Source organism: Echinops telfairi, unplaced genomic scaffold (genome assembly GCF_000313985.2).
Source record: "Echinops telfairi isolate 266 unplaced genomic scaffold, ASM31398v2 ScPeMD7_7417;HRSCAF=8455, whole genome shotgun sequence".
NCBI lineage: Eukaryota > Metazoa > Chordata > Mammalia > Afrosoricida > Tenrecidae > Echinops > Echinops telfairi.
Genome location: NW_022111317.1, coordinates 4983933 through 4999792, shown reverse-complemented (window position 1 = coordinate 4999792; position 15860 = coordinate 4983933). Strand labels below are relative to the sequence as shown.

At 61.7% G+C, this 15860-nt stretch overlaps 1 protein-coding gene across 1 annotated transcript in view; it reads left to right on the top strand.

Moving 5' to 3' along the window:
* Positions 1–7640, top strand: part of OVOL1 (ovo like transcriptional repressor 1) — a 9201-nt gene extending 1561 nt beyond the window's left edge. The window contains exons 2-7 of the mRNA XM_004713536.2: positions 230–364; positions 938–1002; positions 4104–4282; positions 5625–5836; positions 6939–7128; positions 7315–7640. Of these exons, the coding sequence (XP_004713593.2) occupies positions 230–364; positions 938–1002; positions 4104–4282; positions 5625–5836; positions 6939–7128; positions 7315–7610 (1077 nt within the window). The 3' untranslated portion in view covers positions 7611–7640. The remainder of the gene's footprint in view (positions 1–229; positions 365–937; positions 1003–4103; positions 4283–5624; positions 5837–6938; positions 7129–7314) is intronic.
* Positions 7641–15860: the final 8220 nt, after the last annotated feature.

Here is a 15860-nt window from a genome sequence, read left to right as displayed (position 1 = left end):
CAGGGACCGTTCCCAGGCCCCCGGCCGGCAGCGGGCTGTGTCGCCGCCCGGGCGACCCTCCTCTCCGGCGTCGTAAAGCCAGAGACCCGGAACTTGGAGGGCACTGGAGCGATGCCACCGGGGGCGGGGAGGGGGCGCAGGGAGGGAGCTGGGGTTGGGGCCGAGCTTGGAGCGCCTTGGGCAAGAGTGCCACTTTCAGCCGCTTTCCGGGCTCCGACCCCTCCCCCAGGGCACTGGGGGTCTGCAGACCCGGGTGCAGCTGCGGAGGGTCTGGAGGGCGCAGGGCTCCCAGAGTCGTTCTGGGGTTCTGGCCCGCAGCCCGCAGGGAAGGCGCCGGCTGCGCCCCGCCTCTCGGGAGACAAAGGTGGGGGTCTACTCTGACCCCAGTTAGGACCGCTCTTCGCCCCCGCCAAGGGGCACCAAGGAGGGAGAGATGAAAACACAAAACCGTTTGAGGCACCCACCCCCTCCCCCAACCGGGAACCCAGGTACAGGTCGGGCGGCTTGTTTTCCCAGACGCCGTGACAATGTCCTTACAAATGAGTAACCCGAGGGCTTCCTCCTCCGCGGGCGGCTGCCTAGAAGCCCACCGCCCCCCCCAACACACCCCGGGTTCCCTCCCAATCTCCCCTCCCCACCTGGGGGCCGATGGGGAGGGGGTGCACTGAACCTCAGCCAGCGCCTCCCAGGGGGAAGAGGTGGTAATTAACCAACTGACTTTGACCCTTGATCTGCCAAGTGCCCTGGCAGCGCCCCAGGCCTTAGGTAGGGAATGGGTGACTTCACGAGGGGCCTCAGCAAGTAGATAAGGAGACAGGGCTGTGGTGGGGAGGTCTTGGTGCCCTGACCGCCAAGCCCCAGGTACCGGGGTGCCAGCCACAGGCTAGTCTCAATCTTGCCTTAAGCCCCGGCCCCTCTCCTACCTCCTCAAAACCAGACAACAGTGCCAGAAGTCCCTGAGGGCTTCTGTGGGGAAACTGAGGCAGGAGAGGACCTCAGGAGGTGGGCTCCGGGGCATGCCTGAGACTCCCATCGCCTGCTGGGTGGCCTCAGTGGCTGCCTCCCTCACCTGCCTAGCTACTCCTGGACTGTGGGGAGGGGAGCTGGCTGGAACAAACGTCTCCTGCATGCTGTTGTTTGTAGCTTTGCTTCACACCCAGTCAGTCGGGTAGCAGATCTTGTGTTGACTTTTACAAAGGACAAGAAGGATTCCGTTGGTTCAATTCCATGACCTCCTTGCGTTCTAGTGATTTTTCCCAGCGGGGAGTGGAAGTGACGGGGACTCTGTGCCCAGGGGCTGCCCAGTGAATGTGTGTGTGTTGGTGGGGGGAGCGGGGGTGGAATAGTGGATAGCCCTGCCTGTTGCTGTCCCTGTGGCCAGCGGGAGGGAGGGCCCAGGGTCCAGGCACCAGGGTGCTCTCTGCCATCACCAGCCTGGCAGCGCCCACTTCTCCCTCGTCCGTCCGGTGGTGACAGGAGGGGCCTGGGGTGGGGAGAGTCAAGCGGTGGAGGAGAGTGGGGACTTCTCAAAGCCATGGTCCCACAGAAATTTCCCAGCTCTTGGGAATGAGAAAGAGTTTCCCCATGTACTCCCGTGTGCTCCCGAGGGCAGGAGAGTACTGGGTCGGGGTGTGTGTTTGTGGTGGCCTGTCCCCTGCCTGGGCCATTCCATCGCCACCCAACCATGACCCCGGGAGCCACCCACCCGGCACGTTTCCCTCACTCCACAGAGTCCTGGCACGCACGTCGTGACCAGTAAGAGGTGACCCCGTTCCCTGGGCAGTGGCACTGGGAACATGGGAGTATTTATTCTAACCCAGGGGGCACCCTCAGAGCATCACCGAGAGGCGGGAAGGAGGTGCTGTGCTTGGGAGATGCCCCAGCCTGGCAGCGAACACTCATACCAGCCTTCCGGAACTCAGGCAGGAGAGCAGTCAGCTTCCTCAGCCTCAGTTTCCCCCTCAGCCCCCAGAGCGGAGGGGAAGGCAGGAAGTGGGCATCGGCAGCCCCGGGGCTCTGAGGTGGAGTGGGCCCTGGCGGGCAGAGCGCTCCCCAGGTGGGTCCCCCCACCCCGTGTCAATATTGACTGAGGAGTTACAGGGAGCCGTGCTGATTTCTGGAAGACAAACTCCGCACCTGCACCCAGGGGGTAAATTCCACCTCTGGGCTGATGGGGAAGTGCCTGCCCCCATAACAGGGAGGCAGCCTGCCTCTCCCCGATGAGGGTCCTGAGCAGGGGTACAAGCCCCAGGGAGGGACCAGGCGGAGCCCCAGGGGTGGAGTTGGTTATTCAAGTGACAGGGCTTTGCCAGGAGGTGGTGCAGGCTGAGGCTTAGCTAGGAGTCCTCTGGACCCGACTCTCAAGGGTGTGGGCCTGGGGGATGGGAGCAGAGACTCCACCTCCCGTAGTGAGTCTCCTCTCTCCCCAGACCTGCCAGGTGGGGGTGGGGGGCCGTTATCAGGCTGCCAGGCCCTTGGTCCCTGAAAGAGCAGCTGAGGGCAGCAGGGAGGAAGTCGGGGCCGCCAAGAATGCTGTCCCTCCGTGTGGACAGTGCGTCGGGTCTTCGTGAAGCTCCTGAGCCATGCCCAGCCCTGTGCTGGGGGCGAGGAGCAGAAAACCACCCTGTCCTTGCCTGGCAGGCCTGTCCATGCGAGCTGAGACTCCAATTCCACCCTCGCAAAGAAGCCGAATAAAAAGCTGTTGCCCACCCCCCACCCCTGAGGAAAACGTTTGGCACTTCCCGGGATCAGCAACAAAAAGTTGAGAGAGACCCATTGTGCTGCCAGCGGTGCCCACCTCTGCCCGGTGGCAACTGCTTACAGACGCAGCCTGCCTCATCAAGCCAGCCTAAAACCAGGCTGGGTCCCACCGTTAGCACCCTCCCTTCTCCTCCAGGCCATGGGCAGGGGGCCAAGGAGGCTGGGCAGCCTCCCGCCTGCTTCACCTGGGCTTCAGGTGAGCCGAGTCCGGGCCTGCTGCCCAGCCGAGTCCCGAGGACTTGCACGGAGTAAACCCTGGCATTTTATTTAAAACGCCGGCCAGTGGCTTCTACTCCCAGAAAGGGGGTTCTCAGGTGGAGCCGCAGACAGTCTGTGGGTCTGTGCTCCGCCCTGGCCAGGCCCTCTGCATCGTCCAGGTGGAACCTGGCTGGGCGACAGGAGGGTGCTAGCACAGGGCCACCTGAGGAAGCAGGGAGGAGGCCCGTAGGTCTGGCCTGGCGACAATTCCCCAGCTGTGGGCGGGCAAGGAGTAGCCCCAGCGGCTGGCCGCCGCCTGGCCGGAAACATCTAATTAGGGGACAGAGCAACACAAGCAAGGACCCAACCAGTTCTGCTTCCTGGCGCTGCCACTCGGTGACACTGGGTGACAGTAGCACAGTAGCGGCACGCCGTGGGCATTCCCTGTGCGTGCAAGGCACGCACGGGGGTGGCTGGAGGACAGGTTTAACAGGGGTGGCAGGAAGTGAACTGGCCACCAGGTAGCTGCCGACCAGCCCCACCTACCCCTGGCCCTGAGTCGAGGTGGCTCCGAGAGCTGGGCAGGGCACCTCCCTCCTCCCCAGTCCCTTCGTGCCACCATCAGGGTGGCGTGGATGACAGAGGCAAGGGCGGGGGGTGGGGGGGTGTCTCCCAAACCAGCTTAGATCCTTCGCACCCCAATCTGACCCTCCCCTCCAGTGGAGCAAGGAGGCCGCCAGAGTCAGGGCAGTTGGAATCAACTATCCCTCCCCAGAAGGAGCCCTGGTGGTGCAGTGGGTAAAGTGCTTGGTTGCAAACCTCAAGGTCAGCCGTTCAAACCCACCAGATACTCCTTGGGAGAAAATGGAACCTATCTGAATTTTCGGTTTTGGAAACCATGGGGCCAGTGCTACCCCATCCTAGAGGGTCCCTCAGAGGTGAAATCGACACAAGGGCAGTGGGTCTGGTCTTTCAACCCCTCTCCCCCTCCCAGGAGCCCTCGAGAACAGAGGAAGCCCTTGACTGCCATCGCCCCTCGGGAGCGAGCTGTGGCGGTCCCACGCTTCTCTGTCCTAAGGGGGTTGGACTGGACTCTGCCGCATCAGGGACACTGTGGGAAAGGGGACCTGTCCGTCCCTCCCCAGTCAAGGAAGCCGGCCTGGGCCTTCAGCAGTGGCTTCTCAGCCGGCCGCCCCGGAAGCCGGGGACGGTGGCGTCGGTGCTGGCAGCACCAGGCCTCGCCCGGTCGGTCGCGTGCAGCCATCGCCCCCAGCACGCGTCCTGATGACGCACATGGCCGTGGTGGCGTCGCGGCCAGGCCAGGGTGAATCCACACCCACCCGCCGCAATGAGCTGGCTCGTTAGAGTCTGCGGACAGATGGACGCCAGAGCCCGCAGAACGGGTCCGGGAGGCAGGCATGTGCAGTCTTCTGCGCTCAGACTCTGTTGTGTCCCTGGGGGCGAGCCTCGCCCGAAAGGTCGCTCTTCTTGCCTCCCTGGTGACCGCGCCTTCCCTTCAGCCCCCGGCCTCCCCCCTCAGCAGCTGGCTGGCAAAGGGCCCGACAAACCGAGCAGGTGCCGGCTCAGAGTGACCCTGTAAGGACGGGGTAGAACTGCCCCTATGGGTGTCTGAAACTGTAACTCTTGACAGGGTTAGGAAGCCTCGTCTTTCTCCCTCTGAGCGGCTGGTGGTTTTGAACTGCTGTCCTCATGGTTAGCTGCCCAGCCACTCTTTCTCCTAAGCCCCTCTTTTTCTTCTGTGACTCAGCCACGGGCCCCTCGCTGGCAGGCCTTCCATAGAGTGCTCAGGCTGGGGGCAGGCGGAGAGTGGTCCAAACCACCTGGTGGGTGCTTGCCCCGCCCGAGCGGCTTTGAGGCCGCACTCCTGCGTCAGTTTCTCTCCAGGCAGGGCTGGGGCTGCCCCAGCCCCGTTCAGTGTGAGGTGTCTGCCCGGGAGCGGCTGCCTCAAAGGGCGGCCAGGTATCGGTGCCGCCGCTGCCAGAGGTGCCCAGCCTCGCTCTGCCTGGTGAGCGGTCCCGGCTGTGGGGGCGGGTTGTGTAACCGCTGGGCAGGCCGCCCAGAGACTGCTACGCCGCCCGCCTTAGCCACCTGCTGCTCCCTGGTCCACCCCACCCAGAGTGGGAGCCAGGAGCCTTGGTGGGCCTGCCCAGAGAAGGAGGGGACAGGGACACCCAAGTCCCCACCCTACTCCCCCAAGGCCAGCAGCTAAGTCTCCCTGGAGCAGGAGACCCCCCTGAGATCCCACGGGTCAGGCTGAGTCTCGGTGTGCTGTCCCTGGGCCCAGCCCCTCCGGGGCCACCCTCTGTCCCTGCAAAGTAGAGCTTGGTCCTGGAATCCAGCGGGACTGGCCCAGGTGGGGCACCGACATTGGCAGGGCAGGTGGGTCCTCCCAGTTCCGCTAAGACAGGGATTACTCAGAGGGCGGCCGTGGGCTGTGGCGCTGCTTGGCTGGCGTCACCTGCTATTACCTTAATGGGGCGGGCGGGAGGCGCCAGCGGTGGGTTGGGGGCAGCCCTGCTCTGCAGCATGCCTGCCAGGGGAGGGCCTGAGGCTGGGTTCCCAGCCAGCTCTCTGCCAGGGAGGGAGCCCTCCGAGACCCCCTGGGTCCCACCCCTCCCATCCCTCACCGGCTCTTCTCTCCTCAGTCAGCTTCTGCCCGCCGCAGCCCTACCGGGAGCCCGAACCATCGGTGGCTGACCCCCCCTCCTGCCCCCTGGCTCTGGACATGAGTCTTCGGGACCCCAGCTACAGTATGACCCCTGCACCCTGCATAGTGGCCCAGCTGCCACCTGAGGACACGGGCCACCTCCCAGACGGCCAGGGTAGAGACCACGGCTTCTTGCGCACCAAGATGAAGGTAAGGCTGAGGCATGGATGGGGCGCGGGTCAAGGTGGGCCCGAGGGAGGGGAACCCACCTAGCACGGCCCCCGGGGAAGAGCAACGGGGCTCAGGAGGAATGCACCTTGGAGCCCATGTCCGGGCAGAATCTGGTTCATTTCTGGCTGGGAGAGGCCAGGCACACGGGAGAGGGGAGCCGCGGAGTCTGGCACAGTCACCACTGTCCCCCTGGCCGGTGACGGAGGTCAGCCTGCCCCACAGTGAAGCTGGGCCTGCCTTCCGGGAAGTTACAGTCTGGGAACACCTGCCAGTGGCAGCCTGGTTCCCCAGTGAGCTACAGCCACACTCCACAGCAGGAAGCTCACACCAGGGTGCTGTGGAGGCCAAATGTGTGCTGTAACCAGAGGGGATGGCACAGGGTCCCCTAGTTTCCCCATTCCCTCCTTGTGGTTGGGAAGGGCAGGATTCCCCAGCCAGAGAGAGATAGAGGGGCCATCGGGTCAGAGCTGTGCCAAACCCTGATGCAAGAGGTCTGGGGCAAGCTCGACACAAGGGAGAATTTTCCCAGATGCCAACATGACATGCTGGCTCCAGGTGTCTAGGAGGAAGTGACCGGGCCACCAAAGGGCCATCCCTGAGCACAACACCGACCTGCCCTTCCCGAATGCTGGCACGTAGAGAGGGCAAGCATCTCCTCTGCCCAGGCGACTGGGTGCCTGGGTTATGGCCTGGCAGGGTGACGGGGCACCAGGCTCATGGAAGGGCTTCGCTATTTGTGCCAGCAGCTGAAACCTCCTGGTTATAGGCGAGAGGGCCACCTGGGTGGGAAAGGCTCTGTGGTCCAGTTGTCGCCAGTGGACACAGCTGGGACCTGTGTCTCTGACATGCCAGGGACTTACTGCTCTCTGAGCAGCCAGAGGGAGGAAGGGGCAGGACTCCCGAGGGGCAGGTGTGGGCTCAGGGCTCAGGTGTGAAGCCCGGGAAGGGGCTGGGGACCCCTTCTCCGAGCCCTCCACGGGAGCCAACACCCCAGAGCTGTGGCTTTCAGAGGGGGGCCCTTGTCCTCCTCGGGAGGCTGGGGTCTCTGAGTCTTTGTCACAGACGCATTCCTGGCCCACAGGTGACCCTGGGGGACAGTCCCAGTGGGGACCTCTTCACCTGTCACCTGTGCCAGAAGGCCTTCACGTACCAGCGCATGCTGAACCGCCACATGAAGTGTCACAGTGAGGTGAAGAGGCACCTGTGCACCTACTGCGGCAAGGGCTTCAACGACACCTTCGACCTCAAGAGACACGTCCGCACCCACACTGGTAGGAGGGGGGGTCCCTGTGCACGGCGTGCTGGGCACCCCAGCTCCGGGAGGGGGGGTGTACGGGGGAGGGGGCGTGCCTTTTGGAGCGGAAGGCTCCCATTGTTCAGGGAGTTGGCCGGGAACCTTCAATAGTCCTGGGGGACGCAGGCCCCCTCCCTGACGCCCGGCCCTCCGCTCCCCGCAGGCGTGCGCCCCTACAAGTGCAGCCTGTGTGACAAGGCCTTCACGCAACGCTGCTCCCTGGAGTCCCACCTGAAGAAGATCCACGGCGTGCAGCAGAAGTACGCCTACAAGGAGCGCCGGGCCAAGCTGTACGTGTGCGAGGAGTGCGGCTGCACGTCGGAGAGCCAGGAGGGCCACGTCCTCCACCTGAAGGAGTACCACCCGGACAGCCCGCTGCTGCGCAAGACCTCCAAGAAGGTGGCCGTGGCCCTGCAGAACACCGTCACCTCCCTGCTGCAGAGCGACCGCCACCTGTGAGCGGCCCCGCCTGCCTGCTGCCCTGCCCGGTCCCCGTCGCAGCAGCCTTTTGCCAGGACAGAGGCGGCCACCAGCCCCCCCAGACAGGCGTGTTGGGCTGGCCTTCCGAACTGACCTCTGCTCCCTGCTCTTGTTTTGTCGTAGGGCAGCCCGGGCAGGTGTGGGCACCGAGGGGGAGTGGCAGGGGTCCCTGGGTGGCAGCACTTCTTCCTCAGGCCACCCTGCTGCCCTCCGCCCAGGCCTCGGGGTACAGAGGCGGCTCCACGGCTGCCACCCTGGGAGCCGGGGGCTGAAGGATTCCTACACTCAGGGCTGCGGGGAGGCTGAGAGGTGTGCAGGTGCGGGCACGCAGGGGGCCTTTCCACGGGTCACCTCGCTTTCAGGAAACTGACCACAAGGTGCCAGGGGGTTTTCTCTCTACCTTCCCTTTTTTTTTAAGATGACAAATGTACAGATATTAATATATTTTTGGTGCCGATGGCAACTGTTTTTAAGACCGGGATGGAGCTGGCTCTTTTCCGTTCCCACACGCTTCTATTTATCCAGGACCATCCGGGCCCCCCACCCTCTGTACCTCTGGGTGGCTTTAGCCCGCCATGGCTAGCTGCCTGCTGTCCTGCTGGCACAGCCCACCCTTGCTCTGCCCACCTGCATCCTCACTCGGCAGCCCCCGCGTACTGGGACTCACCTGTCTCCCCGAGGGGTAACTCACCTGGCTTTCAGGGTGACCAGGCGGGAGCACAAGTCTGGCACCCTGAGTGGACTTAGAACCGAGTGGAGCCTCGGAGGACAGCTGGAAAACGGGACAGACAGATAACCCCGCATGGGGCAGGATTATATTCCATTTCACACCAGCCCAACCTCTGGGGCTTGAGGGGCGAGGAAGGGAGCTGTCCCTGGGTGGGTTGGTGCTGTTTGAGGGCAGAGGGGAAAGACTCTGAGCCTTGACAGCTGGTCCGGGAAGCTGGGCACACCTGCAGGGCAGACCTTGTGGGCCAAAGGGAAGGGTGACAGCTCGTGGACACCCAGGAAGACATTTGCTCCACAGAGGATCCCAGCCCAGCAGGGCAGTGCCTCAAAGCCAGATCCACGGGAACCCAGCCTCCTGGGTGTCCCCAAAGAGCAGTGTTGGCCTGTGTCCCCTGCCAGGAAGGTGCCTTCTCCCGACTTCCCGCGGGTCTGTGTGGCACCTTGCGAAGCGTGTACAGACAGCTCCTGGACTCCCGCTTGATGTCTTCCCAGTATCTTGTACGACGCGCTGGGCACCGCCCTCTTCTGAAAGCGATGGGGCACAGTGAGGTGACACGGGAGACTCTCTGGGAGACCCGATTTTGTTTACATTTGTGTCCCTGGGTTCCTGGTCCATCCGAGGGAGCCATAGGGTCTGTGCTGTGCGTTTGCCAACTTACCCTCGATATTAAACTATTCCTGAACTTGTCCCATGAGCCTCTGGTTGGTTGGTTTTTTTCCCCTCCCTGCAAGGAGGCTAATTGAAATAAGGGATCAAGGCTAGTCAGAGCACCCTTCTGCCTCACTGTTACCCATAGGCCTTAGGCCTGATGCCCTGGACTCGGGGCAGTGTGGCCACCCCTGGGTCAGCTCTTCGGCTGCCGTGAGCTCTGTCTGGTGTCCAGCCTCAGCCAACCACCTGGCTGAGCCACAGCGAGCTGGCACTCTGTGCCAATAGGCAGTGACCACTGTCCCAGTGACTTGCTTCTCAGTAAGGCCCACTCACTGCTCCTCACCCACCAGCCCTGAGGTAGGCTGGCAACCTGGACCCCAAGCCGTAGGTAGTGGTACTGACGTACCCTCCTGGCCCAGGCCCGGCTGGTACCCTGGACACCCGAGTCCCTGCTCCATGTCCCTGCATCAGTCACACTGGCCAGAGGGACCCCACATGGGAGCGGGGTGGGGGCAGGTCCCCAGGTCTGCACTCTGAGACACTTGAGAGGTGCCACAGTGACCTGACCTGCTCGGAGCTCTTGATAAAAACCAACTGCTATCAAGTCTGCCCCAGTGGGTTTCCAAGATGAGCTCTGGGTTGCTTTTTTTAAATTTATTTTTTAGGTGGCTCCATTGAGCAATGGATAGCGCATCGGACTGCTAATTTATTTTTTCAGGAGAGACAGCTTTATTGCCAGAGAGCTAAGCCGGCAGTCTGCCGACCACAGAATGCGTCACTGGGTGACTTGCCATGGAGGACATGAGCTTCCCCATCCCCTAGGCACCTCCTTCAGTCTCGGGGGCACTGACCCCCTTCCACAAGGACCATCTTCCTTTGGCCCTGGGCCTGCCACTGGCCACAAAACAGCCACCACAGCTCAGGGGGACATGGTTGCAGTCTCGCACTCTGGGGTCCCGCCTGCTCCCTGGAGGTGGCTGTAGGCCAAGCTATGGGGGCACCTCGGGCATTGTCTCAGGTGGGGGGGGGCACTCTTCTCGGAGATGGCCCTGGTAGAGCCGGCAGAGGCGGGGCAGCTCGCTCTGGAGGCTGTTGCCACCTGTACCACGGGTACCAGGGGTCTCCCAAAGCCAGGGTGGGGTACCACTCAGCTCCTCCTCGTGAGGACTGAAATCAAGGTCACGTAGGGAGTGGGGAAGCAGGGAGACTGGCATGGCTGCCCGGGGGTGGCTGCTTGTGTCGTTACATGCAGACCTGTGTGTGTGGAGCCGGGAAGAAGATACCCCCGTGGGTGCCAAAAACGGTTCCAAGACCTTCAAGTTCTGAAGGTTCACATGCAACCTGTGCCCCTGGCAGATGGGCGAGGGTTCCACAACGTTAGTCCCACGAATGCCCATCTTTCCCGCCCTCGGTGAAGGCGTGCCACCCTCAGTGAGTGGTGTTGGTAGTCAGCCCAGACACGGCGAGAACCATCGTGGCTCTGGTCTTCTTCGGAGTCCAGGTATTCCCAGGGCTCGTGTCCCAGGAAGAACTAGGGCCCGGAGTCTGGAGGGAACCCGGAGCTGCACGGGCACTTGGCAGCGTAGTCAGTGAGGAGGCCGCCATCCTGACATCCGTCCAGTGTCGGACGGAGCCCGTCCCGCTCTCCGAGAGTAAATGCTCTGGTTTGCTTTGGGGCGGCGGTGGGGTTTCCCGCTGCTGATCTCCTAGTTAGCAGCCCGATGCGCAGCCATGAGGCCACCAGGGTTCTGCCTGAGCGAGGTCGAACCAAAGCCCAAACTTGCAGCGGTGGAGTCCGTGCCGACTCAGTACCCCCTGCGGGTTTCTGAGACTAACTGCTGGCGGGAGTAGAAAGCCCAGTCTTTCTCCCGAGACGCTCAGTGGCTTCAAACTGCCGATCCTGCCGATCGCAGCCGCCCAACGCATAACCAGGACACCACCAGAGCGCTGTGAGGTGCTGAGAGTCGGGCCCCTGAGCCCGAGCGACCCCTTGTGCTACACAGCAGAACCATGTAGGGTCCTAGGCCTTTCCTATGGAGCCCCCTTGCTGGGCGGTTTGGGGTGACAGCCCTTCCCAACCCTCCAGGGCTCCTTTGACCTCCCTTTTGTCTCGAATCTCAATATCGAGGCCTGGAGGCTTGGGTCTTATCTGGCGAAACTTCCCAATTTGAAGGACTCACCAAATCCCATTTTCACCTGTTTCTGGATTAGCTTGAGCCCATTGTTGGGCTGCTGGGATGATTAACTGTTCTGTAAACATGAGGAAGCCAGCAGCGAGGGGTGGGGGGTGGGGGGCCCTGTGCTCCCCCTGAAGAGGCGCAGGGTGACACAGAGCCTTCCGAAGGGCCCCTCCCAGGTAGGGCCAGCGGGCGCTTGAGTTTTGAGCTGGTGCCAAAATGTACTCCAGGCTGGGCAAGAAGAGCTGGGGACAGCTCTTTGCTAAAAGGGAACTAACTACAGTACACACTACCCAGCCCCAGCCCTGCCCAGCCCAGCCAGGAGAGAAGAGCAGAGATAAGAGGAGATAAGGGACCAAGGGCAGAGGGCGTGGCTGGGCTGCAGGGATGGCCAAAGGCACTTTCCTGGTCCGACAATGTACTGGAAGGCTTCTTGGGAGCAGTGGGCTGGGGTGCGGCTGGGGGGTGAGGAAATAAAATATTCTGGAGAGAGGAGCGTTCCAGTCTGTGAAGAAGAGGATCCAAGACCTGGCGAAGGAGTGTGGCCCGTGGGTGAGGCCACGGGTCTCCTGAGCTGGGCCCACGATGCTGCCTTCATTTCTCTGGCCACATTGAGCCCCGCTGAGTGCCAATAAGGAGCTCTGAGAACAGCCTGATTCTGAGGCGGGGAAGTCGGGTGGGACCCAGCCAAAGGCCCTTAGGAAGGACTTTGGGCAGCAGGACTGTGCTCACGGGGCTGGGTTTTCAGAACTAGATGGCCAGGCCTTTTCTCCGAGGTGGATGGGAACCTGGCCCTCTGGACCACGCGGAGACTCCTAGGACGACGGTAGAAGAGGCCTGTTCTTACGCCTTGGAAAAAAAGAAGAAGAAAAGAGAAAGAAGCCAAGTGGAAGGTGGAAAAATCTCAGTCAATGCCGTTCCGAGCCACCCTCTGTATCTGTCTGCGTTGAACGCTTCTTGTAATGAAGACGCCGTCTGTTTTTTACAATCAGAAGAAAATCAGGTTGTAAGAAAACTTAGAATGGAGGGGTTCCAGTCGATTTGAACCCTAACCCATCAGCCGGGAGAACAGCAGCAACCACGGCCACCTCACTGCCGCCGAGCCGATGCGGACTCAGCACCCTCCCAGGACAGGTCGAAAACCGCCCCTGTGGGTTCCCGAGGTTGGAACTCCTCACGGGAGTAGCAAGCCCCATCTTTCTCCCTGGGACCAGCTGGTGGTTCTGAACTAAGGACCTTGCAGATCTCAGCCCGCCACGTAATCACTACACCACCAGGGGCTGCCCCGAAACGCACCGTACCGCATCTTCGGCAATCACAGAGCCTGCGGACAACGCCCGGGCCCCTGAGCGCTGTGCGGTCTGTGCACAAACAGGAACCTGAAGTCAGGAGACTGAGGCCCTGCTTCTCAGTGTGACCTTGGGCACATCGTTTGTCATCTCAGTTTCCTCCCCTGTAAAATGGGGTGGTTTCTAAGGCTGCTTTCTGTGAGACGGGCATTTCTCCAGGCTCCCAGTAGGTAACACACCTGGAGAAGCTCGCCGGTGAGGCACAGCAGCAGAGCTAGGGCAGGGTGGGAGGATGCGCTGAAGGCACAGGGGGCAGTTCTCTGTGCGGACAGGAGCTAGGACATGGCTCTCGGCCCAGGGGTCAGGCAGGACATCGCTGCCCACGGAGAAGAGGGCTACCTATTCGGGCTGGGGTGCCAGGACTTGGCGGGTCCTGGAAGAAGAGGGAGCAGAATTAATCCTCCTGGAAGGCCTCCCCTCGGAGAGGCGAGAATGAGGAGATCAGAGCCATCTCAGGGAGCAAGGGGCTCTTCCGGGCCATGGGAGGCTGCTTAGGGGTGAGGGCACAGCACCGACAGCGGAGGGCCAGCAGAGGTGGCCATTTCTTAGGGATTTCCAACCAAGAAATCTTATCAGGCCTAGCCTAAGACAGTGGCCAGGGCTCCCCACAGGAAGGCCCAAGTCAAGGTTGTCGGGGAGGGAGACTAGTGCCTAGGAGGGAGGGGTTCCTGACTCAGGGTCTTGGGGGCCGGCTTAGGCAGGGTTACGGGAAGGGGCTCCGTCTCATTATCACTGGCCCTTGCTTGTCCTGTGGGGGGCATGTCTACCCCTCAGTGATGGCAACCACAGGTGCAAGGTATGCTACCTTCTGCCCAGACCGTGGTCCCGAAGCCACCTGTCTGTCTGCCTCCTCAGCTGGCTCCCTGTCTAAGTTTCCAGGTTGTGTTTGGCGCTGCCTTCCCTCCAGCTCTCAGGCCAACACCGCCTGGGTTCCTACAGCCGTCAGCCGACTCCGAGTTCTGCCTCAGAGATGCTGCTGCAATTTCCCAGGGGCTCAGCCCCTGGGGGGCCAGCTCCAGAAGGGACTTGGGTTGAGTGTAGTGACTGGAGCCTTCGCCAGGGGGATCTAGATTCTAAAGTGACACCCCCGCCCCTGCCCGTGCTCACATTTTCTTTCCATAAAATGACAAGGGGGGTGAGGAGGGGAAAAAAGAGGAGCTGATACTAAGGGCTCGAGTAGAAATAAAATGTTCTGAAAATGATGATGGCAACATATGTTCAAATGTGCTTGATACAATTGATGTGTAGATTGTTATACGAGCAGTAAAAGCCCCCAATGAAACTTTTTTTTAAAAAGATGAGAACCCTCCGTCACAGCCCCTCACCCATAAGGAGCGTAACACACAAACCAGGTCCCTTGGATGCGCCCAGAACTTGTGGAGAGGGTGGTGACAGCATCTGGAAACATCCAGGTGGCAGCTCCCTGACAGGAGGGACGCTGCTCAGGTCACTGATGTGTGTGTGAGAAGACTGTTGGCATGGCAACCGTTTTCTTCCCTAGTTACCTGCTGTTGTGAGGTGCCGTGGAATCGACTCTGACTCACGGCGCCCCCACTCCCAGCAGAAGGACACACAAGCCACAAGCCTGGCCCTGCACCGTTCTCGCTCTGGTTCCTGGGCCCGAGCCCACGGATACAGCCACCGTGCCCAGCCATCCCGTCGAGAGCCTTCCTGGTTCTCACCGCCTCTCCACCTTACCAAACACCATGTCCTTCTCCAGGGCCGCGCGGGTCTCCTGCCTGACAAGTCCAAAGGATGTTAAGACCAAGTCTTGCCATCCTTGCCTCTATCGAGCACCCTGGCCTTACTTCTTCCAAGACAGATCGGGTGGTCCTTTGAGCCGTCCCTGGGGCTTTCCGTGGTCTTCTCCAGCACAATCCAAGTGCATCGCTGCTGCTGCTTCTCCGATCTCCCTTATTCAGGCTCCAACGTCCCACGCACACAATGCAATGGAGAATACCAGGGCTTGGGTCAGGCACACCTTAGTCCTCAAAGAAACACGTTGCTCTTCAACGCTCTGAAGAGAGCTTGGGCAGCAGACTGACCTAATGCGATACGTTATTTACCCCCGTGAAAAAGAACCCTGCTTCGAGAGGTGAGGGTGGGAAGCCGGTGGCACCCTGACCTGCCCTCAGATCGACTTGCTGGGGTGCTGGGCGACGCCGCATCTCCACAGCCCACCTCATCTCCCCCTCACAGACTTCTCCTTGCCTCCCCGGGGTGAGGTGGCACGAGGAGGCTCCAGGGTCATCAAGAAGCCACAGTCCCTCGCTGCTACACCAAGAGTTCTTGGAGGTGGCGTTTAGCTTGAGGCCACCCGTCAACAGTCCCGTGACAACAGCTCATCCCCGCGCCCGGTGACGGAGCTCCTGCGTCGTGCCAGGCGGCGGCGGTGTGGTGGCTTCCTCTGACATCACCTTTCCTCGCCACCATAAGCCCACGACGAGGTAGCTATTATTGTTTGGGACCGTGAAGGCCCCAAGGAGGGCACACCTCGCCAGGTTCGCGCCTGGAGCGAGCCGGGCTGCATGCTGTGGGGAGTGTGCTCTCAGACTTGGGGCCCCCCGTTAGGAAAGCAGAGTGCCTCCCCCTTCGCTCTGAGCAGAGGCCACATGGTCAGGCAGACAAGCCTAAACCTTGCTCACCAGCAGGTCACTTGCCAGCGGGGACACCACCGCAGCCCGGGGAAGGTGTGGTGCAGGGGTGGCCAGCAGAGCAGGCCGCCCCAGGGGGCGGGGACGCTGTCAGCATGAACTACACCCTGGAGGAGAGATTTCTCAAGCTCCCCAGTGTCACCCATGTCGGCGGTGTTGAGAAAGGAAGAAGGAGGGCGGACTAGCTGGGTGAGCACCCCAAGGGGGGTTGAGAGATCCCAGGCCTGAAGAAAGCGTGGAGGGGAGCACAGGGAAGAAGCTGGGGGGCTCTGGATGGGTTAGCTCCTGGGTGAATGCCCGTCCCCGCCCCCACCCAGATCCTGACCTCCTCCCTACAGCCCTATTTTCCAGCATAACCATCCTGGTCAGCCAGCCACTCAGACTGTCCTCATCACCTGGTCAGCCAGTCCAGCCGGCTCCTGGGGCCCCCTCCCTGCCTCCCCCGCGTCTCGAGACTACAGGTAACAGGTCCGGGCGCCTCCCCCTGCCCCACGCAACGGATGAGTCGGAGGAGACTTGGCAAACAGGACTGACTTGTGTCCCTTTGGCCAGAGGCACAGCTGAACCTGCCAGCCCTAATAACAGGGCGAAGAAGCGGACCCACCTGGTGACTCGGGGAGAGGGGGCCAACTTGCTGCCAACTGCGGGCTTGTGGCCAGGAAGCCGTC